Consider the following 26,186-nt stretch of genomic DNA (forward strand, 5'->3'; position numbering starts at 1 on the left):
ATATATATATATATATATATATATATATATATACACACACAATATATACACAAGAAGTCACTACATCGTCAAGTAAAGTATAAGAATTCTTATGTTCATTTGGTCTCATAAGAGATAGTTAGAATGGGGATAGTCTATTGTTAGAAAAATATGTATTAACATATGTGTGCAATGCTTATTTTAATAAGGGAAGATTTAACACATTTTTATTCTATATGCAGCATTAGTTTTATTTGAGACTGCAAATGTGCTTTTCTGAAATTATGCTTTCTGAACACTGCAAGATGCACTCTGACCTAGTTTGCTAGCACAGCAAAATTCATGTTTATGCCTTGGAAATGTACTGGAAAGCAGGTGATTTCTGCTAGGTCAGGAAATTAAAAGGAGAATAATAATAATTTCTGTAGATCCATTCATTATAGACAATAAGCTCTGTTCGAGTTGATGAAAAAGTGTACAAGCTGCAAGATAGTTAGATATAAAGAACAATAAACTGCTTCAGAAATCTGTACTTGCATTGTGCTTAAATTAGCCATAGTACCTAGACTTGTAACATCACATAGTAAGAAAGTTATATTTGACCAGTGGTCATCAAGGCCATCCTGTTTACTGAAAAATCTTTTTCAAAACTTTGAAGAGTCAGCTAGAAGTATGGGAAATATCTATAAAATAACAGAATTGTGAACTGGTGATCTGCTACGTCAGTCGTAGTGGGCAATGTCTTGAAAGAAAGGTATAATAACTGTGACACTTCCCGATTTAGACAGACAAACTCTGTAACTGCATTTTTTGTCTCCTTGAGCAAGAATAAAGTTACCTGAACTGAACCTTATGCTTTTGGTCTTTTTAAAATATTTTTCTCTAACATTTTTATATAAAGTAAAAATAGAAATTTAACCATTTATTGTATGTTTAGGGAAAATGTCAAGTTACACATATACTAAGAAAAGGGAGAAGATGCAAGAAAGACTGGTTATACTACATTCATTTCTTGTGCTTCCCTCTTAACAAAGGACCTGAAAGAACATAAGAGCAGCAAGAAATAAACTTGTAGTGATAATAATAAAGCTGTGTTATATTTTACTTTGTTGTACTCTTAACATTTTCCCAGAACAAGAGGTCTGAGTGTAATTAACAGTATTTTTTTTTGGGGGGGGGTCATTAGCACAACTACTGCAGTTCTATATATTTGGTTTTTTTTGGTAGTATTGTCTGAGAGTACCTATAATTATAAGAAAATGAAAACCATAAGATTAACATTTTTAGTTAGGGTAGAATGCTTGGGCTTACATTAGAATAATCTAAAAATAAATAAGTAGGCAGTGTACACATACATTGTTTAAATCAGTATCTGTGGTACTTCAGAATCAGTACATGTGAAATGGAATGCCTGGAATATCATTTCTGTTATGTTTATTGGTCTGGGACTGGTACTCTGTATGCATCCTCCTTTTCTGGAAAATAAAATTAAAATATATTGTGCATAGAAATAAGGAAATTACTGCATTTGAAAATGCTTGGCTATGACAATGGTTACAGTATGATGGTATTTTGGCCATTTAGGAGTCTTTCTGGAGGTTGGACATCTGCTGGAGCATTTTGTATCATTTGTCAGAAATAGGTCTCTGAAATGAAATAGCTTGTAGTTTACATCCACAGAAATCAATAGCATTAAACACTATACATCTGCACCCCCCACACACACACACAGTCACACAGACACACTGCCACCACCAAATAAAGTAAGATTATGTGCAAGTTCTTGGCTATTGTGATGTGAAAGAAATGCAATAATATAACCATGGAGATTTATTTTACTTAAACATTGTAGGTTGAAAGCAGTTTCTCTGGGTAGGGAGTTCAGTTTCTCTGGTAGGGAGTTGGGCTGGGGCAATGATTATGTGTGAATAGCTTCAGTTCTGTCTACATTTGCAACAGTAATGTACATTTCACTAAAGTAAGATCGACCATAAGCTCTGAAATCTGAGTGTGGTTTGTGTGTGGGGGACGACGACAAGGGATTTTTGTTTTATAAAAACATGTTTTATTGTAGAAACTCTGGTAAATAAAATTAAATTTAGAATGAAATGTGTTAGTGAGTCTGTCAACAAAGTATGCAACGCAGCTGTTACTATTATTTGTACTTTAATCCCGACAGGTAAAAAGCAGCTACTTCACTTAGGTAAAGGGTGGGGGGGTGTTTGTGAATTCATTGAGGTGACTGGCCCTGTTTACTGTCATAGTTATGGCTTTGCAAGATAACTGTTTGGGTAAAGTCTGCTGTTGTGCAAGCCTCTAACTACCGTTTCTGTGCAATGGATTAAATTAATGCAGCCATTAAGATGCAGTTCATTACTGTTTTGCTTTCTGATTTCAGAGGTTCGAGCCAGGTACTTTTGGTAGCCTGTTGGGATGGGGGAATTTCATGTCAGTGTTAGAATGAAATAACTGACCATTTACTGTTGTAATTCTGGCTTTGCAAAACTAATATGTCTGAGGGAGTAAGCAATATGCATACAGGCTGTGACTACTGTCTCTGTGCAGCAGACATATTTTAATGCTGGAAGGATCAAAGCAGAAAGTATAGTGGGGGCAATGGAATGACTGCCCCTGTTAGTCCTGCAAAGCCAGAATTAAGACAGAATGTAAGCTGTGACAGTGTGTGCATCACAAATGCATTAATATAGTCTTTTTAATCCTGGCAAGGCCAAGCCAGATAGTTGGTAGATCATGGCTGTGGCAGACTGTCAATGAAATGAGTGCTGTTTCTGAAGCTGTACTTGAACATGTATACAACAGTGGCAGTTAAATCATTTCTGCAATATCTTCATTTCATAGTTACAACATCTACGATAAACAGAATGAGTGAACAGAGTGAGCAGAGTGTTACAGTGGCCTATCTGAAATCTATTAGTTTTAAAGATTTAACTCTGAATGAAAAGTTAAGAATCAAGAGGACTGGAAGACCCACACCTGATCTAAAGATGGAGTCTCAAGGTACAAGTAGGTCAAGAGCATACACACGCAGCTTCAGCAGGTCAGTGTATGACAAACACATCTGGATCTGTGGTTGTGAGGAAACAAACAGCTTGTACAGCTTCCCATGTTTGTTGTTCGGTGGAGAGTATGCCTGGACATCAAATGGTGTAAATGACCTGAAGAGAATGGAAGAAAAGTCCAGAAAGCATGAACAGTCTGCTAAACATTTTGACAACCAAATGAGTCTAGCAGTGTTGGGAACTGTGGATATCAGGTCTCAGTTAAGTAGTGGATACTAGTTATCAGTAGAAAGACACAACAAGAAAGTGGAAGAAAACCGTCATGTTCTATCACTTATAACAGACTGCATCAAGCTGTGTGCTGAAGAAGAAGTTGCTTTAAGAGGCCATGATGAGTCTGAAGAGTCACTGAGTGCAGGAATGTTTCGGAGACTGGTAGACTTCAGCTGCAAGTTTGATCAGAAGTTGGCTGAACACTTGAGAACTTCAACTGTTTTTAAAGGAACATCAAAAACTGTTCAAAATTAACTCCTGGACTACATGCTAACAATATGCAGAGAAGAAATAAAAAAGGAGATTCGTACTGCAAAATTTGTAGCAGCAATTGAAGATGAAACCACTGATTTTGCTGGGCTATGGCAAATTGCTATTGTGTTCCATTACGTTGTCAATGGACAGGTGTTGGAACACTTTTGGGGATACTTTACACCACCTGGACAGACAGCAGGACATATTGCTGGTGTGATAAAACAACAATTGAAGGAAGTAGTGGGAGACCAGCATGAAAAAGTGATTGCTCAGAGTTATGATGGTGCATCTGTTATGAGTGGTGTTCAGCATGGGGTCCAGGCCATCATAAGAGGAGAGTTTAAATATGCCTACTATGTACACTGCTATGCCCACCAACTTAATCTGGTAATGCAAAGAGCCACACAACAAAATACTGAAGCAAGGACATTTTTTTTAACACTTGGTGGAATTCCAGCCTTTTTCAGCCATTCAGTTCAAAGACAAGCTGCTCTGGATAGTATAGTATCACGACGCATGCCAAGAGTGCTAGGAACAAGGTGGAATTTTAACATCCGTACTGTAAATGCAGAGAACTAGAAGTCACTGTCGGAGTGCTTTTTTTATTTGTACAAGTGTCCTACATCTGCTGCAGCAACTGTACAGGAAGCAAATGGGCTACTGCGAACAGTTGAAGATGATGAATTTAAAATTTGGCTTACTGTTTTCCATCGTATAATGCCCCATGTTGACATTCTGTACAGGCAACTTCAGTGTCGTACCACAGATGCAACCGCTGTTGAAAAGGATGTGCATACATTTTTGAATGAAATTGATGGTGTCAGATCGGGTATCGATGGTATTGCAGAACAGTATCTACAGACAGAGAACATCCTGTCAAGACGTAGACGAGGGCCATCAACTTCCCAACCACTGCATGAGACATTGTCAATTGCTGCAAAGGAAGTGTGTGATGTCATAAAGTTCCAGGCAACATCACGATTTCAACAAACTGGCCATCTTCAAGCCTCTCAGTTACTTCTGCCTGAAAAGTTTTCAACATACATAAGAGAGTTTCCAGAAGATATATTCACAGCAACAATAGACAACTATCCATTCCTGTTGAGGGGACAACTTAGAACAGAACTTGGAGTGGGGTATCAACATGAAGACTTTACAGCAACTGGCAGTGCAGTCCAGATGTTAAAATTCTTGGTGGATAACTCCTTAACCAGTGTGCTTTCACAGATTTACAATGTCTTGTTAATTAGAGCCACCACACCAATGTCAACTGCTGAGGCAGAAAGGTGTTTCTCAACATTGAAAAGAATTAAAATGTTTCTTTGTAGTACAATGGGGCAAGAAAGATTGAATGCATTGGCTATGATTTCCATAGGGAAGGAGTTAACGCAGAGTATAACTAACTTCAACCAGAGTTATTGATTTGTTTGCACAAAATAAAGACAGACAAATGGACTTTATCTATAAGTAACAGAGGAACACAATACACAGGAACACAAGAGGCACTTATTTGGTACTATACTACAAGCACTTGTGTAACCCAGCCGCTCGGGGATGCACAAGCCAGTGCATTTTTTCGTGCTGGTCCCAAGCCTGGATAAATGGGGAGGGTTACATCAGGAAGGGCATCCAATATAACCTCTGCCAAATGACATATGTGGACAACAATACAGATTTCCACACCGGATTGGTCGAGGCCCGGGTTATCAACTGTTAGCCAACAGGACGTTGGTGGAAATTGGGCTACTGCTGGCTGAAGGAGAAGAGGGGGAAGGCATGCCCAAAGGCGAGATTGTGTTGATTTGGACATGTGCTGAGGAGGGATGCTGGGTATATTGGGAAAAGGATGCTAAGGATGGAGCTGCCAGGGAAGAAAAGAGGAAGGCCTCATAAGATTAGGTTTATGGATGTGGTAGAGGAAGTGATGTGGTGACAGAGCAAGATGCAGAGGACAGGAAGAAATGGAAACAGATCTGATGTGGCAACCCCTAACAGGAACAACTGAAAGACTACAAGCACTTATTTGGAACCAGGTGGAGTCACGTGAATAGTATTTGCTTGGGAAACTTTAAACTGTCCCTTTTGAGCCTCCATGAAAAAGGGGGGGGGGAAGAAATACAGCATGACCTGATGTGTTCCAGACCACAGCTTCTCCTCAGGGCAGAAACAGGGTACGAAGTACTGTTTGCAGCATACCACAGAGGTAAGTGTTCATTCAAACCAACCTGTGTGTGTGTGTGTGTGTGTGTGTGTGTGTGTGTGTGTGTGTGTGTGTGTGTAACAATGTGTGCTGTGTAGAGTATTCAGCATGCGCCATAGTGACTGAGCATTTATTTCATGTAAATAAGTAAGCATGTCCAGCATTGCTCCCAATGCACCATAAGCTCCATCCCTTTTAGTTGGCCACACCCCTTCCTGTTGGCCCCCACCCATTCAGCTGTCTCCTGCAGCCCCCCTTTGATTTGAAGTCACCAGCCGCCACTGACATACATACTTGCACATTTGCCAGAAACTTGTGCCAGTATTTGTAACTTTGTCCAATGCCTTTGTGCTTCTGAATTTTTATACCTTTTGGGCTTTTTGAAATTATGCCAATGGACCAATTTGTAGTACCTCTGAATAACTGGACATTGCGAAATCAACTTCCCGGGCACTTTAACACTCTTGTAATATTGTTTTACATTGCTGAAGTCATTTATCATAATTTTAAGAAACATCTCAAACAACTTTATGATGTGAATAAAATAAACTCTCGGGCACAGTAATACTCTTGCAATGTAATTTTTTTGCAATGCTAAAGTCATTTATGAACATTTAAAAAGCATTTCAAATAACTGCACAATGCAAATAAACCAGACATCTCTTGCCCTAAATTCAATAACATTTCAAAGTAATTGCACTTTGCAAATAACTGCATACAGCACACCGAAATGTCTTCAAAATGGTGGCACCTTGCTAGGCAACTCTTTACAGTGCAAGAAACACTCTGTAATGGTGGCACTTTGCAAATAGACACACCATCACAAGAATCCTTTAAAAATAGCTGTACTTTGACTGTATTTCATGAAATAGCTGTACTTTGCATACAATAAACTCTTCAAAATACATGTACAGTAATAACCACACACTGTAAGTACTTTTACACACTTTGAGATACTTTGAATAACTTTAGTTATGCCCTTGATACAATACAAAGTCATAGTTATGCCAAAACACAACACTTTGCCAAAACACATGCAGTCCCCTTGCTTTATTTTTGCTCAATGTGCCCTTTCTTGTGCTTATTATATTTGTTTTGCTCATTTAAGCCCCTTTCATGCCCAATGTACTTTTCTTGTGCTCATTTTACTCTAAACATGCCCAGTTTTACTTGAAACACACTCATTTTGCTTTAAACATGATAATTTTGCTTTAAACATGCTCACTTTGCTTTACTGTTAATCTTTTCATCAAATATCTTTATTTTAAATGTTTCCTTTCAATTAACAAACTTTTTGTGCCTTCTACTTGCTTAATAATGCGGCTTGTGCCCTTGAAATGCCTCTTTTTGTCTTTTCTGTCAAATAAGCAGTTTGTGCTAATTCTCATTACCTTGATTCTTTTCTGGCTCTTTTTGTGCTGGTTTCTCTTAGTTTTACCTTCACTGTCTTCTCTGCACCTCATGGCTCTGGATTTTATTCTCTTCGATCCTGGTTCTGACACCATGTTGCTCTCCCATTCTGGAAACAATAGAAGAGTCTTTGTGGGTTCTGTTCAAGCAGCTTTATTTTATACAAACACATCACTGTAGAAGATTACTGAGTTTAACTTAAGTAACATATACAAACTAACAACTGCAATGATGCATGCTGTCACAGTGGCTGCTCTTACAAAATGGCATTAGGGATTGCACATGTCTGTAATTTATACATGCACATACAGATTTGACATGCTTCTTAAAGATACAGCACATATCACTTACACTCTGATCTACGCACTCCAAGTCAGACTTGAGCTGTGGTGCATGTCTTCAATACAGAGCTCTGTAGTCTGTGTACTTCGATAGGTAGGGGTTCTGTTCTCACTGCAGTCAACTGGAGTGTGTGTGTGTGTGTGTGTGTGTGTGTGTGTGTGTGTGTGTGTGTGTGTGTGTGTGTGTGTGTGTGTGTGTGTGTGTGTGCACTTGCTTGACATTAGAGAGAGTCTTTTGCACCAGCATGTGGGACACTGCTATTACCATATTCTCTTCACCAGACACTGCTGATGTCATCACCTATAAAGTGTTGTCTGAAAGACTCTAAGTCAGACTTGAGCTGTGGCACTTGCCTTAAATACAGAGTTCTGTAGTCTGTGTACTTAGGTAGGGGTTCTGTTCCCACTGCAGTCAACTGGTGTGTGTGTGTGTGTGTGTGTGTGTGTGTGTGTGTGTGTGTGTGTGTGTGTGTGTGTGTGTGTGTGTTTCTATGTATGTTTGTGCACTTGCTTGACAATGCTAATGTCATCATCTATATCAGATTTGTGGATGTGTACTATTCCCACCAGGGAAGGGTCAGAGACTGCCTGGAGGATAGGCAGAAGTCACCTAATCCTATATGATACAGATTACAGTGACGTGGCTTTCAGTCTATCCAAATATGTTATGGCATGATTTGTAGGTGCTGTGTTTTCTTGGTGAGAAACCCTGTGGTCTCTCCAGCTGCTGCATGTGTCTGGTGAGGTACATGCAAAAGAGAGCATTATGCTCTATTATTATTCTGATGAGGTTTGAGTACAGTGCTGTTATATAATCCTCATATCTGAATATAATGGCATGACATATAATGTGCACAACAAATCCTATCCATACCACTGTGGACACTTGGTGGTTGAATTTCAGATTGCTATCCATGTGTGTTCTCAGGTCTTGAATCATTGGGTTTCATCATAGCGGGAGTGTTGTGAATGTTGTAATAGCATGAAATTCAACTTTGCAAAAGGACAAAATAAAGACACATTTTTGTGTTTATTTGTAGACTATGTGGCTTTGTCACCAATCACTTGTCTGTGTTAGCCCCTCCTGTAGTATGTTATCATTATTGCTGGACTCAGTGATTCCACCCACTATGCAAGAATCAGCAAATATGGTAAGCCAAAGGCCAGAAACTTTAGAGTGAACTGTCAAGAAATAGATTCCAAACAGTAAAGGTCCAGGCACAGATCCTTGGGGTACACCAGTGGTTACAGCTTTACTAGTTGATTCACCAACTTTCACAGTATGTGTTCTGTCTGTGAGCCAAATGGTTACCCATTTAGTCACACAAGGGTTAATCCCCATCTGGGAGAGTTTCTCAATGATACCTGTGTGGGGAATTGTGTCAGAATCCTAGACCAGATCAAGATAGCCAGTGTGCACTATCTTATCTTCATCTAGGCCTATCACTCAGAATCAATGGGCTGTGACAACATCACAGATCACCTATAGTGTGACTCAGCATATACATCTTCCTGAAATGGTTGAATACACACCTCAACATACACACCCACAGACTATGTTCCCATAGAAGGGTGTGCATCAACATGCATCCATCTGAGATGGGGGGTATAGCATATGATGCATACATGTATAGACACATCCTGACTCTCCTCATATGTGAGCTAGACCACCATGTCATCATGGAACTTTTCTAAATGGACAATAGTAATATCCTGGCTGTGTGCAACAGACCTGTGTGAGTTGTTAATGGTACATCGTATCTGTTACATCTGTAAGATGTCCTCCAAGAGGTCATCGAGGACATGCATGATGATAGCACTAACATCATTTTGAACTTGACAAGCTTAAGTCATTTGACACAAATCCACACTGAGGTATTCAATCAACACTGTCAAATGTGGCCATAAACACCTATATCACCAAGTGGGTAGACCAGTGGATCACATACGTGGCATCTAAATATGTTGAAATATGTAGTGACCTATATCTCAGGTTCAGTGATCTGGTCAGTATATCAGGGCTATTTGCTAGGCACTTTCCTGTTCATTATTTAAAATGCAGATGTCACAAATGACATACACATCCTGTGTCCAAACAGCTGTCTGAATGACTACAGACTGTGGGCAATCATTGACTCCAACTGTGATATTAGTATAATACAGACAGCATCAACACACACCAAAGATTGGTGCCACAACCATGTCAACACCTGCAATGAAACAAAAACATGGGGGGATTAGTTACTTTATGAAAACAAATGCACAACCCAAGGATAATGTAGACATCACACCCTATATTTAGACCAATAGGTATGTGACCTGGAATGTCCACCAGCATGTGGCCACAGTGCTGACTACTCCCTTTTATGTAACACAACTGAGTATGTGAAGGACATCCACATCAAAGGCCATAATACCGCCATACTTCACAGCTTTCAACATACCAATAACTGGGTACAATGCACCCGTCTTCGTGTACCTTCTTACACATCTTCCAGTGATGTGTAACTGAAGTGTACCACCTTTGCCAAAGTGAGCTGTTATACATCTTAATGCCCATACATAGATATTCTTTTTGTTGCATAAATATTACTGTCTAATGGTGTGGAACCCCCCATCAAGGTGTTATACCAGATACATGCGTGATACCTGTTCCAGTGATGCACATAGTACATACATAGCTATTTGACAAGATTGATGGCATGGGTAACATTCATGACATTGTGGATTGTGATATGTATATATATATATATATATATATATATATATATATATATATATATATATATATATGGGTCTACTTTGTAATTTAGAAAGCCCAAAATCTCGAGTTTTTGAGTTTTGATACATCAAACTCAAAACATCGAGAATTTGGAATCTGGAAACTACAAAGTGGTGCAAAAAAAAAATAACGAAAACAATGTTTTTGTAGGGGGGCAAGCCCTCCTGCACCCCAGAGACAGTCTCTCCACTGTAGTGCGATCTCGGAGATGGTATATTTAAGTTGCAGGGGTGTGGGGGGGATTGCCCCCCTGCAAAAACAGTTTTTAGTATTTTTATTGTTTTTTTTTTTTAACTTTGTAATTTCGAGATTCCATAATCTCGAGTTTCTGGGATCAGTATTTTGAAACTCGAGATTTTGAGCTTTCAAAATTACAAAGTGTATCTATATATATATATATATATATATATATATATATATATATATATATATATATATATATAGGTCTATATCAAAAGATTGAAGACCCAGATTCTCGAATAACAAAACATCGATACCATAACAGTGAAACTGCAGTTCATTGAACCCTCACAATAACAAAACCTGGAACATCAAACGGTAAACAGTACCAGAAGTATGGTCTGCACTTAAAGGAATAGTTCTCCCTTTAACTACAACTGACGGGAAATCTGTATCAGCGGTTTTGCAGGGAAGCACGCCTCCCTGCACCCCCCCATACCTCCTCTAAATTATATATACCAACTCCAAGATCACACTTCGGTGAGAAAAGGGTAAATTTCCTGATCCTCACTGTACCATGATCTCCATTTAAACCACTGATACAGATTTCTTTTAAGTTGTAGTAAAGGGAGAACTGTTCCTTTAAGTGCAGACTGGACCTCTGGTAATGTTTACCATTCGATGTTCTAGGTTTCATTACTGTGAGGGTTAGATGAACTGGAGTTTTGACGTTATGGTCTCGATGTTATTTCATTTGAGTTTCTGCATCTTCAATCTTTTCAGGTAGACCCATAGATATATATGTATATATATATATATATATATATATATATATATATATATATATATATGTGTGTGTGTGTGTGTGTGTGTGTGTGTGTGTGTGTGTGTGTGTGTGTGTGTGTGTGTGTGTATATATATATATATATATATATATATATATATATATATATATATATACCATCAACTAGCCTTTATTGATCATAATGTCGCATATAACAGTGTCACTCCTAACATCTCCAGCAGATGTTACAGTGTCAGGATGGTGTGTGTGATTACCCTCATAAATTACTGGCATATCATAATAGTTGTGCAAGTGTGTTTTTACAGAATCATCTCTGATCACTCAGAATCACATATGCTATATTAGCGACATGGGATTACTGGTGCTATTATTATTCTTTTTTTATTTATTTTATTTAACATTTGTTGACCGGGAAAGTCTGACTAGGTTCCACAGATCCTGTTTTCAGCAGAGGCCCAGGGAGAAATGCTCCAGAAGCATATCTTTGGAATGTGGGAGGAAACCGGAGTACCCGTGTCCATCATTGTGTGTGCTTCTTTTACTGTTGCCCACGAGCCCTTACCTGTGTCCCACTTGTAGGAGACCTCTGCTGAGATTACACTCATATTCAGGCAAATCAGTTTTCACAGCACACAATATGTACCCTAGCACAATTGTATATAACATCCCTGATAAATGTCCTTTGCATTGTTCATCTAAGGATACTTATCTCACAAACACATCTTCCCCATTGTTATGTCACCTTGTGTGACAGTCACGTAATACACATTTTCACTGTATAGTCCGTACTGTACCATACTGATATGTGATTGGTGGTCCTGCTACAACTGTCTTTCATTAACATGTCCTCATCTGCTGTAAATTAGGCTGTTTCATCTGTCCTCTTTCCCTGAGTGTTTATTTTACATGGCAGTCCATGTACCCTTACAGATCATTTACACAATGATTACCAGGACTTGACATATAGTTATAGTCTGTACAGAATGCTTGGAATGGGATTTCACAATACTCTGCATATGTATATGTATATATATATATATATATATATATATATATATATATATATATATATATATATATATATATTCACTTCATAACACTGAAAGTTCAAAACACTGAAACCAAAACACTGAAACTTCAAAATCTTGAAAACCCAAAACACTGAAAACACATATCATACATATACTGAGTTTAAACAACATAAATCATAGGATTTTCCACCAAGTGTAAGCCGGGGGGCAAGCCCCCTGCAGCCACCCAGGCAGGGGGCTGTGCCTCCCACACCCCCTGCTACTTATATATATCACCTCCAAGATTGCACTTCACTACACTAAGTGCAATCTTGGAGTTGATATATTTAAGTAGCAGTGGGTGTGGTGGGCGCAGCACATTAACTATGTGTAGGCTCGCAAATCCTACACAGAGTTTATTGAATCCCAGGGTATGCCATTCCTTTCCAAATCTTTTAAAGCATTTATGTGCTTTGTTTCATAATTTGTTTTCGCTTCTTTTCATACATCTGGCTGCCATTCTAAAAACACATTTTTTTATACTTTTGTTTAAAAGCTAGTTATTACTCAAATCAGTTTTTATAACACACTGTAGTGGAAATGTGATCTTTCCATAACAGCATACTTATTTTCTTTCCATTTTCATCACATAATTTCTCATTTATTCTTTTTATTATGTTTCCCAATCTGATATACTCCTTATCTTCCTGTATCTCTATCCATATGGCTAAGTGATCTGATAAGCCTGTTACAAGTGTTTCTCCATTAGATATTTTTAAACATTGTGAGATAATAAAATAGTGTATTTCAGTCTTATATACACCTCCACTATATGTCCAAAGATTAGTATTCCAAATCTTTAAATTGCCACATTTACAATTTCATTTTCCTAACATAATTTCTTCTTTTCTTCTATTTTCATCTTAAATCACAATTAAAATTTCCTTTTAACACTTTATTCATATTAATTACTGAATAATCCAGAATTTTATGAAATACAGTTTCCTTTTCTTTTCTTGTAAAACAGGCATTCTACGCTATAATTCTGTATAGATATGATTATGTCATCTGAGATCTAAAATAATCTTCCCATCTTTAGCAATGTTATATTCAATATTTTCATTGACTTCCTACAAAGTACAACTATGCCAGAACATAATTCTTTTCCCAGGTTTCATATTGTATCTCCTACCCAACGTTTCTTTGCAATCTCTCTTCTTCTGTCAAAAATCTTGTATCTTCCAAAATTATTACATTGATATCACATGTGCCACACCAATTTAGTGTGCCTATTCTGCTACTTATATTTTAATATGATTTACATTTACTGAAAGAACTCTAAACTTGTCATTATGTCTATATTGTAGGTTACCAAAAATTATGTAAATTTGAAGTATTTATCTCATATGAATTATCAGTTTCCTTTCTTTTTTTCTTTTACACTTATCCCTTTAAACTTTCTTTTTCTATTCTTTTGCTAACATAATTCTTTTTACCTTTCACTATTTTTCAATTTATATTTTTGTCATCACTTATTTCAGAACCTTCTTCTGTATTATCTTCTATTTTGTCTTTCTCTTTATACTTATCTTAATTTTGACCCCAGTCTTGCTTCCCTGCTTCCTCTTTATTTTTTTATTGGGATTGTTTCTTCTGTCTATATACTGTCTTCTTCTTCTTCGTCCTTTTTTCTCTGGATTACAACCCATACATAAAAGCCCAATTTGTTACATTTTGTAACATTCCAATCCACACTTTTTGCCTCATGGCCTGTTTCCCCAGAAATATAAAATTTCCTAACACAATTACTTATCAAATGATCATCTTTTCCAGAATTATGTTCTATTATTATTTCCTGTCCAAATTTTGTTTACAAAAAATCTAAGAGTTTCAAGCAGTACTTGGAATTCAAGAACACTAAAGTTCCTAGGATTTATACTAATAAACCTAAGGGGATGTACAAATGTGGCTTTTGTAGCACATGTAATTTTATTATGGAAGGGCCCAATATTTTTTGCTCAGTTAGATCTATTATGATTAAGGAGCATTTTAATTGTAATTAACTAGGTTTAGTGTAGATTGCCATTTGTTCTTCGTGCTAAGCTTTCTTTGTATGACTACACATTAAGTTGTATACCAGAATTAAAGAGCATTTATATGGCATTAAAGTAAAATATGAATGTAATGCTTTGTATAAACATTCAGTGGCTTGTGTTAATTTTACAAAGTTTTATTGTACAATTTGGAACTTGTTCCATTAGATTATAGAGGTGGAGACTATAAAAACATTTTGGAAAAATGGAAAACTTGGTGGCAAATGTAATTGCAAGCAGACAAATTCCCTGGATTAAATGAAATTATTAACATTAAATGTTATTTAAAAGATAGTAATTGTATAAGATAGTGTGATGCCTGTGCCCTAGCCCAGCAATCAAGGAGCCTCAATCCTCACCACTAACACCAGAGAGGGCATCTCATAGATGAGGAAAGGATAACAAATCCACACAGTAAAGTGCAATTTCCCCTAAGAGCACATAGAGATCACAGTCAGTCCAGGGCTGGTCACTCCCTTGCTCCCCAGGTCCCCAATAAGACTCCCCACTGGCACAGCTATACGGTCTAGATCTCAGCCTAGCTGGCAAGCTAACCTCCAGTACCCTCTCTGTCCAACCAGTGCTTCGTGTCCGTGCCCAAGTAGCTGACACACACACATGCACACACACACACACACACTTAGAGATAAGAATTTACACAACTTCACAGACACTCATGGGAAAGGCTGACACAGATTCTCCAGCTGTGCCCCTATACCCAGACTATACAGTAGCAATTACTGCCATAACCAGCTAATATTTATCAGCTACCCAAAGGCCCTTAAAAGGGTGTCCATTTATTACTGTGCAATATTATTATCCAGTAGTAGTATAACTTAAGCAGCCTTAAGGCTTATTGGAAGGGCTTAGTACAAGATCACTTATAAGCATGCAATGTACTCTAGAGCTTAAATTATCTCTACATAAGCCAGCCACAGTTGAAAAGGGTTTAAAAATATTTAATAATAAATACTAAAAACACAAGACAACACTACTACACCACAGTGCTATTCAAGAGTTCAGAGATCACACAGAAACTTAAAATAATTCAGTAGTACAGTTCTAATCTTTATAGTCCTAGCTATTTCTTCAAGAAACACGCTTCTAAAGTAACTTACTTAAGACAACAGGCAGTGCTGTAGGCTGGCTATCAAGACAAAAATGTTCAGTAATCTCTGGTTCTCACTGTTTAAATTGAAACTGCAGTTCTGCTAAACATTACATCATCTTTTACACCTTCCTGGTTCCCAGGCCACACAGAAACTGCATTTACATTATTTTACATTTTGAGCAATAAAGGACATTCCACATGTAAATTCTGGTCATTAATTTTAGCCTTAAAACAATAGACAGGAAGCCATCATATAGCCAGACAGGAGATGAATTGTAAAACATCAAAGGCAGTGATGAAATAATTTTAATTTCAAAGAACAGATGTGAAATGCTTGACTTAGTTTTCCTTACAGCAGATGGCAATGTTGCTACAATCTTGAAGTTCAACATTTTAGTATTTTCTTTCATTTAAGAAACAAGCCTGTATTTTACATTTATATTTACAAATGCCAGAATTATGTATCAAATTCTTTTTGGCTAGGCTGGCTGCCTTCACCCATCATTACCCAGTCTTCACCGATAGGTTGTATATTAAATGTGTATAACTTTTTTTCTAAAGAAGTTTTTAACAATGAAATTAGTTAAATAACTGTTTAATTACTGTATTAATTGTTGGTTGTTTTTATTGGCTGACTCTTATTTAGAAACTGTTTGTGCACGCCTAATTCTACTCTGATGAAGTCCTGTTTTGGACAAAAGCACTCAACGTTAAAGAGTAAATTTCTACTATATGTGTTTTGCTGCTTTGGGTGAAAATATTTGGATTAAAATTGCTATATGCAGATGATGTGGGATCACAAGTAGACTCTGAGCATGTATTTCAGCAAAGGATAGGGGAATGGCATGCAAAACTGATATCACTTGATATAAAAGTGAGTACAGATAAGACAACTGCAATTGCAGCAAATGGAAAAGGAAATCAGGAGTAGCTGAGAGTTAAGATAGAAGGGAAACTAGTGGAATATGTTAACAGCTTCAAGTATCTGGGAGGGTTGGTTGAGGAAATGGAAAGTCTGAATGAGGAGCTCAAAGCTAAAATCAGAGGGGCTGCAGCCAAATGGTACAGTATGTCAGGGGCAGTGTATGATAGAAGAGTGACAAAGAAACTGAAAAGTAAGGTGTACAAAACAGTGGTCCGACCAAATACTACTGTATATTTCAGAAACCTAAGCAGTAAAGGCAGAGCAGTTGAGGAAGCTACAGGTGATGGAGATGACATGCTTGATTTCACTATTAACTGTACATGTTAAGTGCTACTATTTGAGATTGTTACAATTTACCAGACATTCCTTGAAACTACATATTTAAAGGGTTGTGGTGCATTGTCAGGAATGGACTCCCTCCATTCTAAGTAATGGCTGATGTGCATTTATTGGTTACCAGTACAACTCTCAGCTGTACCTGCTTTTAGCTTAGATGCTTGCCAGTTTTAGGAGGGGCAGAGGAATTTAAAAAAAATGTGGAGGACTACAATTAATAAATCATGACAATAAATAGAGTCATGGTCATCTTTTGCATCAAAGAGATGCATGTTAACAACAAGTTAATAGTACTAATATTTTCAAGTGTCCCTGATTATTTCTAGATTTCTCTGCAGTTCTGCAGGTAAGAGGTTGAGTACGGCTACCAGGTTGAGACAAAATCTTTTTTTTAGTGGAGTAATATATGTCTCACCCAATGCATTCCCTCTACCCACCAGTGTACTACCCTTCCAGTTGTGTCTTCTCGCTGCATTACTGCTACTTTAAAAAATTGTTTCTACCCCTTGTGAACATAGAACCTTAAGCTCTATATGGGTAATAAACAGGAATTGTTTAGCTCCTCAGAAGATTGTTTTGTTGATTACCAACTGACTGATGTCCATTTTCCATATATATTAGAAGAATGTACATATCCTTTGTTGCAATGACTTTTATTAAGATTTTGAAAATGTTTACATAACACCATAGTGAGTTAACAAATAGAAATAACAGACAGCATGCAAAAGACAAACATTATAAAGAAATACATACAAATGTGTTATACACACAAGCATTAAATAATAAATTGGTGGTGTACAAGTTAAATTGTAACATTGTTGAAAACCACTGAGATTCAATCATAGAGAAGTAGTAATGCTTATAAGAAACAATTTCAACTTTTCCCCAGTAATCCTTATAGTATGTTTGCTTATTTTGGCTGTACATTATAAGGTTGTGTGCTTTAATATAGTTTGAAACTAACTCTTTGAATTAATCCCATGATAGTTTTGACCTGTTAAGCCAGATTTGGGTAATAAATAATCTGACTAATAAAAAAAGAGTAATTAAATAGGAATGTCATACTTGGGTAGGTTGGGTGGTGGAATATGAAGAAGTGTAAATTATTATGACAAAGTAGATTTTTATAACCCATGTTTCCAGCTTGACTTTTAAAGAACTCCATAGTTTGTAAGAATATCTACAATTCCAAAGAATATGTAGTAGGTCAGCATAGTGAAAGTTACATTGAGGGCAGTTTGGTGAGTTGGTGGGTTAATACTTGTCAAGTTTTGCTGGGGTCATATAAGCATTGCTGAGGATCATTAATCAAGTATAGAAAAGTTTTTTCAAGGGAAACCAAATTGATAGTTGACTTGATTTACTTGATTAGGTGTAATCAATGGGCTTAAATTTGTCAACTATTTAGAGTAAATAGTAGTATCCTGGACTCTAAAGGAGATGATTAACTTGTAGTCTTTGGAAATTATTTTTTCTGAAATTAAATATGTTCATAATTGTTTACAAACGTTTATGTCATAATAGTTAATTTTAATTTTTGATTCATCCAAATTGGATAAGGTTAAATCTTTTATTTGTCTTACTATGGTGGTATAACCTTTTGGCAAGTTAAAGACATTTTTTACTTCATTCAGTGAAGAGTTTCTGTGTAAATAGAAGACCATGACACTTTTGTTTTTGAGTGGTGGGAAATTGGATAGCTTTATTATGGAATTATTCAATTTAAAATTAGGATTTAAATGGATTGGTTGTAGTATGGTAAAAAAATCTTGCATGTTTAACATGTTCATTAGGTTTTGGAGAATATTTATTTTATGTAGTGAAAATATGTGTTTTTAGCAGTTTGATATTTTTCTTATTTAAAAAGGATAATGGCTTGAGTTGCATTGTTATTTTTGTGTGTGGTTGTACCATACATAATGTTATCCATTTAGGGCTCCAATTACACTGATTAGGGGTATAATCTATTTTTAGAAGTCTGCTTGAGTTAATTATATCCTAATATAATTTAAAATTGGGCAAACTCAGACCACTTTGTTTATTTGGTTGAATTAAACTGTAGTAAATTATTCTAACAGATTGTGGGTACCATAAGAATTTTCTTAGGTTTGTTGTAACTGTTTTAAAGAAATTCTTATGTATTATTAAGAAAGATGAGTTGAAATAAAACAGAAGTCTAGGTAGAATGCTTATTTTTATTATAGCTGCTTTAAAAAGTATTGGAAAAATTTTGTTTATTCAATCTGAGAATATCATTGTTAATATTTGCCCAGATTTTAGTAAGGTTATCTTGGTATAATAATTTGGGGTTATGTTGAAAAGTTGTACCTAAGTATTTTAGTGATTTACTGATTTTAATTTCTGAGGTTAGAAACTAATTCATTAATTTGTAATTAAGGTTTAATGGAAATATTGAATATTTACTTCAATTTAACTTGCAATTAGAATATTTTGAAAAGGTGTTAATTTGATGAAGAACCTTTGGCAAGTCTGTATTAGGTAGGCTAAAGTATAAATTTAAATCATCTACAAAGGCAGTTAATGGTAAAGCTGTATTACTGACTTTGGATATGAGGTGAAATTAATTTTGTTTAGGAGAGAGAAAGAAATATAGGTTCTATATAAAGGTTAAAGAGATATGGAGACAGCAGGTATCCATGTCATGCACCATTAACAATTTTAATGGGAGAAGAGCTTATTTTATTGATATATAAGCATGTATGAGCACTGGAATAAAGTACCTTTATAGTATTAATAATGGTTTGGGGAAGCCAAAGTATAACATGACTGCAAACAGGAAATTACTGTTCAAATGATCAAAGGCTTAGGTAACATCTAGAGTGAGAGCAAATATTAGTTGATTATAGTTTTTGGACAATGTTATTAGAGATTCTAAAGTTAAGGTATGGTCACAGGTTTGCCTAGCTTTCATGAAACCTGATTGATATGGGGAGATTATAGAAGGCAGTATGTTTTAGTCTATCAAAAAAGTTGCAAAGATTTTTTAAATCTATGTTGGTAAGAGGTAAGAGAGATGATCTGTAATTTAATGGGTTTTAAACATCTAGTTTGGTTTTGGGAATGAAGATAGTTTTAAAGTTATTGAGTTAGAGGTAAGAGATTCCTTTAATGCTAATATAATTGAATATGTATAATAATATCTTGGAGAGAATCTGGACAAAAGTCTTATAGAAATCTACTCTGAAACCATCAGAAATGGGGACTTGCCAGGTTTTAGATTGTTAATAATGTAATGAATTTCTTGAGAGTAAAAGTGATGATAGAATGTTTTCCTTTAAAAAGTTATTTAATACAAGATTGATTTCTTGCTTTATATCATCTTTCTGGCTAAGCAGCCAATTATATCCAATATGTTTTGTCATAAGTAAATTTAACCAGTTGATATTTAAAGTAATTCTGGAGTGATATGAAAATAATCTAGGCAATGTTTGATATGTAAAATTGGTATTTAAAAACACTTCTTATATTAGGGAAAAAATCTAATCTTGACAACATTTTGTTACAATGAGAAAAATAGGTGTATCTTAGTATTGATGGCTTTTTCATTTGAAATTGAACATGATCAAATAGTTTTAAGTCCCTTCTTAAATCATATAAAGCTGCTGACACATTAGTATTATATGACTTCTCTTGGCTTTTTCTGCCAACTGAGGAGTCAGGTACAGCATTCCAATCACCACCTACGCTGTAGTAGTTGTTGGGGAATGGATTTAATAAGTTATAGACATCCATAATAAATTCATGTTGTTTTGTGCAGGGGGTGTAAATATTAAGAAACAAAACAGTTTTTTAAACACCTTTGTTGAATTATCACTTGTGACAGCAGGTTTATCAGAAAGTTGTTTTTATATACTGTGTAGCACCATCTTTCAATATCATTTGTGTCTTGATACAGAATATTGTCAGGGAATGATGATTTAACAAGAATTGCCACTCCTGCACTATGGAACTTGTTACCAGATCCTACTATAAATTTAAGCACATTTTCTTATTAATTTGTTTCCATTGCTTGGTAGTCATGTGGGTTTCCTTGAAAAAATAATTAATTCTGCCTTAGGTGTAAAGGCTATTGAAAGAATATATTTATTTTCTTTAATGACTAGATCCCCTTAACGCTCCAAGAATCTATTGCCCACATTTAGTTAACAAGGAATAAGTAAATCTGCATTCTATACATAAAGGTAACTCAAGGAGTTGATAGTTGTAAAAAGCTGTATTTGACTAAGATAAGAATGCTATTAATACTTGTGACAATTTCAATGCAAATATTGTAAATTATACTGAGTAGGAGAAGCATACACAGCATTTAACTCATACTGCATAAACCCTTTGCCTAACCACTATACACTAAAGCCAGGAAAAGAGTATCTTAGTAAAATGTACGAGGATATTAAACAGTAATCTAGAAAAATGCATAGATCCTGCTTAGCCGGCAGCTACCTCGTCCCCTCCCCCATAAACCTAGATCCACGTTTTTGCTATATATTATTAAATTATGTTACTGATCAGACTACCACCTCTTCAGGAAAGCTGCTTCTTTTATCCATCGCTCTTTATGTTATATATTTTCTGCAGATAACCTGCATTTTGTTAACATTTTCTGTTATCTGTACTCACAACAGGAGTCTAAATACAATTTTGCACATTGTACTATGCGGTAATTCAAACGGAGCAAGACAAAACATATTTCCCACTGAATACGAAGGAATCCTATCACATACAACCAAAAGTAAACATTGTTTCTCTCCTCCCTTGAGCATTTCAATCAAACATCACTGCGCAGCATTATAAGCATTATAAAGTGCTGCCTTCCTTTGTTTTCCGTCCCAAAAGTATACGCAGATATTGCCCGTCAATTGATTTGCCTCTATCTGCTTACCATGTTTCAAATAAATAAATAATGCAGAACAGCTGTTTGCCTGTGAACGAGGAATGGTAGAAGGCATATCACTCTGCTTGTGTAGTATTTCATCTCTACCTCACTGCGAAGAGCGTGTGTGTGTGTATATATATATATATAGTTTGTAGTAGTTTCGTAATTACTGTGTGCAAACACATCTATGATTACATGTCACAACCCCGTCACCTGAGCAAAAAGCACAGTTGCAAGTGATAAATTTAGTAGGGGTGTCAAGTTTTCTATAGAAAACAAATAACAAAATCCTAAGAAGAAACTAAAACCAATAGTGCATCCTCCTAAACACACTTCGCCAGCCGTCCTACCTACTATCGTACCATCCCTTAAACAGACTTCAACCAATCAAACGCCTCGTACCGCCCCGCTAATTCCTCTTCTGATTGGATTAGAACTAAAGCCTTGCCTTCTACCGCTGTTGCTGTGCTACCGCACTAGAGGTGTATTCCCATTAGTCCTTTCGTTCTGTCCCTCACCCCACGGTCACGTGACATTTTAAAGATGGCCGCCCTGTTGTTTTGATGAATAATAGTTTGTGGGGCTGTACTCGCTTGTTTTTTATCATTAAAGGAATTAGATACTTTTAACAATCCTGTTATCTATATAGGACAACAGAGAACGTTTCCATAGTAATTTTCTTGAGACTATGCACTTCTTTTAATTTTAAGTGCCCCACAAAAAAGTTCAACATTAAAAGAAAAGCGATGGAAGAACTGAGTGCTGATGAGGTGAGCTCCGAGACTTTTTTGTTTGTATTTTTTGTGAAATTATGAACGTATTTCATAAGGTTTTGAATGGGTGCAGCCAGATAGGACATGTTTTCTCAAGGTTGTTACCAGACCTTGTCATTATGACACGGTGAATTTTCTCATTGAGTTTTGAACCCCCCATTCATGTCACTGGGTTGACGTGGTGACTTGTCATTTGATTAGTGTTTAAACTATATCCAGCATTGTATTGCAGTTTATGCCCCATCTTCTACATCAAGATGTTCCGAGGTGACTGACTTTATATATAAAACTTTTACGTCACTGTTTTGTTTTTCTCCTCTTCGTTGTAATTTCTTCTGGTTTGCTTTACCACACAGTGGGATTGAAGATGAGGCACTGAATTTGGATGTATTGTTTAATATAACCTTTTAATATGATCCCGCACAATGTTATTTGAGAAAGTACTCGTTCCACTCGCTACTTGCTGGTTGATGTATAGCTGTTTGTCACAATTATCCCTTTTACAACATATTTCTTCTGTTGCACTCCGTTTATGTTTAATTGAGTCTTTTAAAGTCCAACATTGAAGAGTTTGCTTGAAGGGTCTTTGAACACTCAGTCATGTTACTGTGTCGTGAGTTTATCAAAAAATACTGTTATGTACCATAGTGACATGCTCAATAATTACTGTTTTCATTGCACTGTGAGTATTTTTATTTTGGCGATTGACAGATAATGTTTGATGTCTCATGGGACTAAATGAGATGTAGAAGCTGTTCAGAGTTTAAGATTAAAAATGGGAGAGGAGTGCAGTGAATTGCTTTGGGTGAAATCCATTTAGAAAAGATGTCAAAATATATTTTTGGAAGGGAAGAAATATCTCTCTGCATTTGGATGTTGGTAATCTTCAGTCGTTCCCATTAGAAGTGTAAACATTTGGCTAGAAATTTAAGTTAAAACTGTAAATGTTTGTAAAAGCTCATGTGAAGTGTAGCTAAATTATGCATTTTGGAGTTAAAGTGGAAAATCATGAACAAGAAGACCTTTCTGGATGACATTATGAAGAGTAATACCAAACATCTGGTTTTGGAGTTGTCATAACTGTGGAGTCTAAAACGTTAATAAAGAATGTACAGATAATGGGGAAAAGTACTTCTTGAACATTGTCAGCTGAAATTTATATTGATATACCAAAATTTTGAGGTTGAAGAATGAGATAATTGTTATATTATTCGCGATTGACATGATGTCATGTTGTCTTTGCAACAGAGCGATCAAAAGTGGGAGATCAAATGACTGAAATACACAGAGAAGTATTAAAACAGATGAGCATAAACTGGTAGAATTGCAAGACAAGGATTGACATTGAGGTTTGAGGGATTGGATTCTTGAGTAAGTGTAGGTGGGATAGATGCCTGAACTGTAGGAAAGAAATGGAGGTGTTCTGGCCTGGGATTATATATAGTAAGGCTGTAGGTGTAGTTAAGGCTTATTCAGTGCCATTGGTGATGCATGAAAAAGCTATGGGAAAACTTATGTTTTGCTAACTCAGTTTTTTTATTGGTGTGAAAACGACAACGAATTGTTACAGCCTTGGAAAGTGGGCAAAAACATTTATGGTGGAAAGAGAAGCCATTTTTTTATTGCTCAAGAATTTTCATTGGCACACTTGCGCAACATTCACATTCTCTCTCTCTCTCTGTTATGGGACAATGTAGAAATAAAAATTTCTATTTAATTTGATATATGAGAATTTTGAAGATGTGATTTCAAATTCTCAATCTGCAGTGAATGGTGGTTGGGTATTCAAGTTTATATGAGTCTGAAGATAGTTCTTATGAAATAAAGATGATAGAGAAAGAAGTGCTGTATTGTAGATTTGGATGGTACACTGAAGATTGACTTCGGATGGAAATTCTAATGGAACTCGTTAAATAAAAATAATTTTGTTTAGATGTGTGCTTGCAGATTTAACTAGAAAATAAAGTATAAAAAGGAGAATAACATAAGTATATAATTTGACTAGTATTCATGTTTTATGGGGAAAGTTGCATTGTTTTTGTAGGGAATATTTGCATTGCTCTGTGTATCATTTGGTTAATTATGACAAATTCTGTTGAGAATCCTCTTGTCCGATTGTGGATGACATATGGTCTTGCATTTTATATGTTTGGTAGGTTTTTTTTTTTTTGATGAATCAGAATAAACTGTGGTGGAATGATTATAAGACAGGAAGGTGAACCTTGATGGTGTGCTTTTTATGATATGGGAGTAACTGAAACAGAGATCTAATGCTCTGATTATAGTGCTGATAGTTTTTTTTTTTTTTTTTTTTTTGTAAATGAGGTGTGCATCCTGTTAAGTGGTTTTGTTAAGGTAATGTGGTTTAATTATTTGTTTACTCTTCAGAAACCTTGTTAATGAAATGGATCTGAAGCTGTCATTGTGACCATTTAGCATTTTATGTCTTAAAAGGTCACAGAGAGGATGTGACTGGTCTATTTACAGTGCAAAATGTGCTGTATGTTTTTTCTGCCCTTGTATTTTCCATCTCTTCTGGTGTTCTACTTCTAATGATTACTAAGATGTGATGCATTTCATTAAGGTTAATTTTATAGCAGTTTACTTGACTGTATATGTAGATCTTGTATTGCTATTAGAGTTATCTAAGGTAGTTTGGGAGAAGTTTTTCTTAGAGATTGTTATAGAATGATTTGTTAAATGGGCGCCTTAAAACTTGTTTTAGGATGTAGTCAGAAGTAGGATCAGAGATAAGGACTAACGTTACTAATGATGGTTGCTGAATTTCTTTAAAAGATAAACAGAGCTTGACGCTGTTTAGTTTGGATAGAATGTAGGCAGAAGTAGGATCAGAGATAAGGACTGTAACGTTAGTTATGATGGTTGTAGAATTTAATTAGAAGATGAACAGAGTTTGATGATGTAATGTACCCCTGCTTGATACTGATTTGTTGGGTAATGTATTATTAGCATTGTAGGTCATTTGGGACTGGCATGGAGGTGTAAATAAGTGGTATTTAATGAATAGTTTGATTCCAAGAATTTAGAGCACAGATTTTAATTTAGTCTTTCTCTTATTGGATTGACTATATCAATTTTTCTGAATGTATTTGCTTGCTTGCCTATCATCGTCTGTATGTTTATGTTGCATTATCATGAGACTTGAGTGTGGAATTTGGAGGGTTTGTATGGAGATTGTTACATTTGGTTGGTATTGAAAATTTAGTAATTGTAAGGTGGAAAATGGGCTGACAAGGAGAGTTCAGCATGACTGTTCTCTGTGGGTGATGTGACAGGCACTATGGTTGTCAATAATTTAGGAACAGAGATTTGTGTTTGATAATTCAAGGTGATGTTTTAAATTAGTACACAGTATTTTGGTTGGTATATTTCATGGTTAATGCCTGAATAGGTATGCTTGTGATACAGCTGTGTAGCAATAACTTTTAAGTACTTTAAATAAATAGTCTCAGTAACTTTAGGAAGTAGTTGTGTGGGAATCGAGAGTTGTGTTATGAGGAAGGGTTTGTAGACTGTAGAATGGTATATGTGCATTTATGTTTTGTGTTGCGGTTAGTGTGTCTTAGTCATTAATATTTTTCAAACATTTTTTTTATTGGTTTAAATATTGAATGTTTGTCAGTGTGTGTTGAACTATGTTATGCATAACAGAGTATAGGAAAATTTCATCTAAATGGCAGATATCTTGAAGGTTAATTTATGGTTCTGACATACTGTGTGTGATAGTTTTCTGTTCTGTAAGACTGCATTACAGAAATTTGTATTAGTATGTTTTGAT

At 35.9% G+C, this 26,186-nt stretch overlaps 1 protein-coding gene across 2 annotated transcripts in view; it reads left to right on the forward strand.

Annotated features, from left to right (window-relative positions):
- The first annotated feature begins 22,135 nt into the window (after positions 1–22,135).
- The window catches only part of UBE4B (ubiquitination factor E4B), a 2,592,778-nt gene continuing 2,588,727 nt past the window's right edge, over positions 22,136–26,186 (forward strand). The window contains exon 1 of one of the 2 annotated variants that reach the window (XM_044063145.1): positions 22,136–22,384. In XM_044063145.1, coding sequence (XP_043919080.1) covers positions 22,361–22,384 — 24 coding nt within the window. In that variant the 5' untranslated portion in view covers positions 22,136–22,360. The remainder of the gene's footprint in view (positions 22,385–26,186) is intronic. The other variant, XM_044063144.1, reaches the window with a different exon arrangement.

The sequence above is a fragment of the Protopterus annectens genome, chromosome 2.part1 (assembly GCF_019279795.1).
Source record: "Protopterus annectens isolate FY-2018-M chromosome 2.part1, PAN1.0, whole genome shotgun sequence".
Classification (NCBI taxonomy): domain Eukaryota; kingdom Metazoa; phylum Chordata; order Ceratodontiformes; family Protopteridae; genus Protopterus; species Protopterus annectens.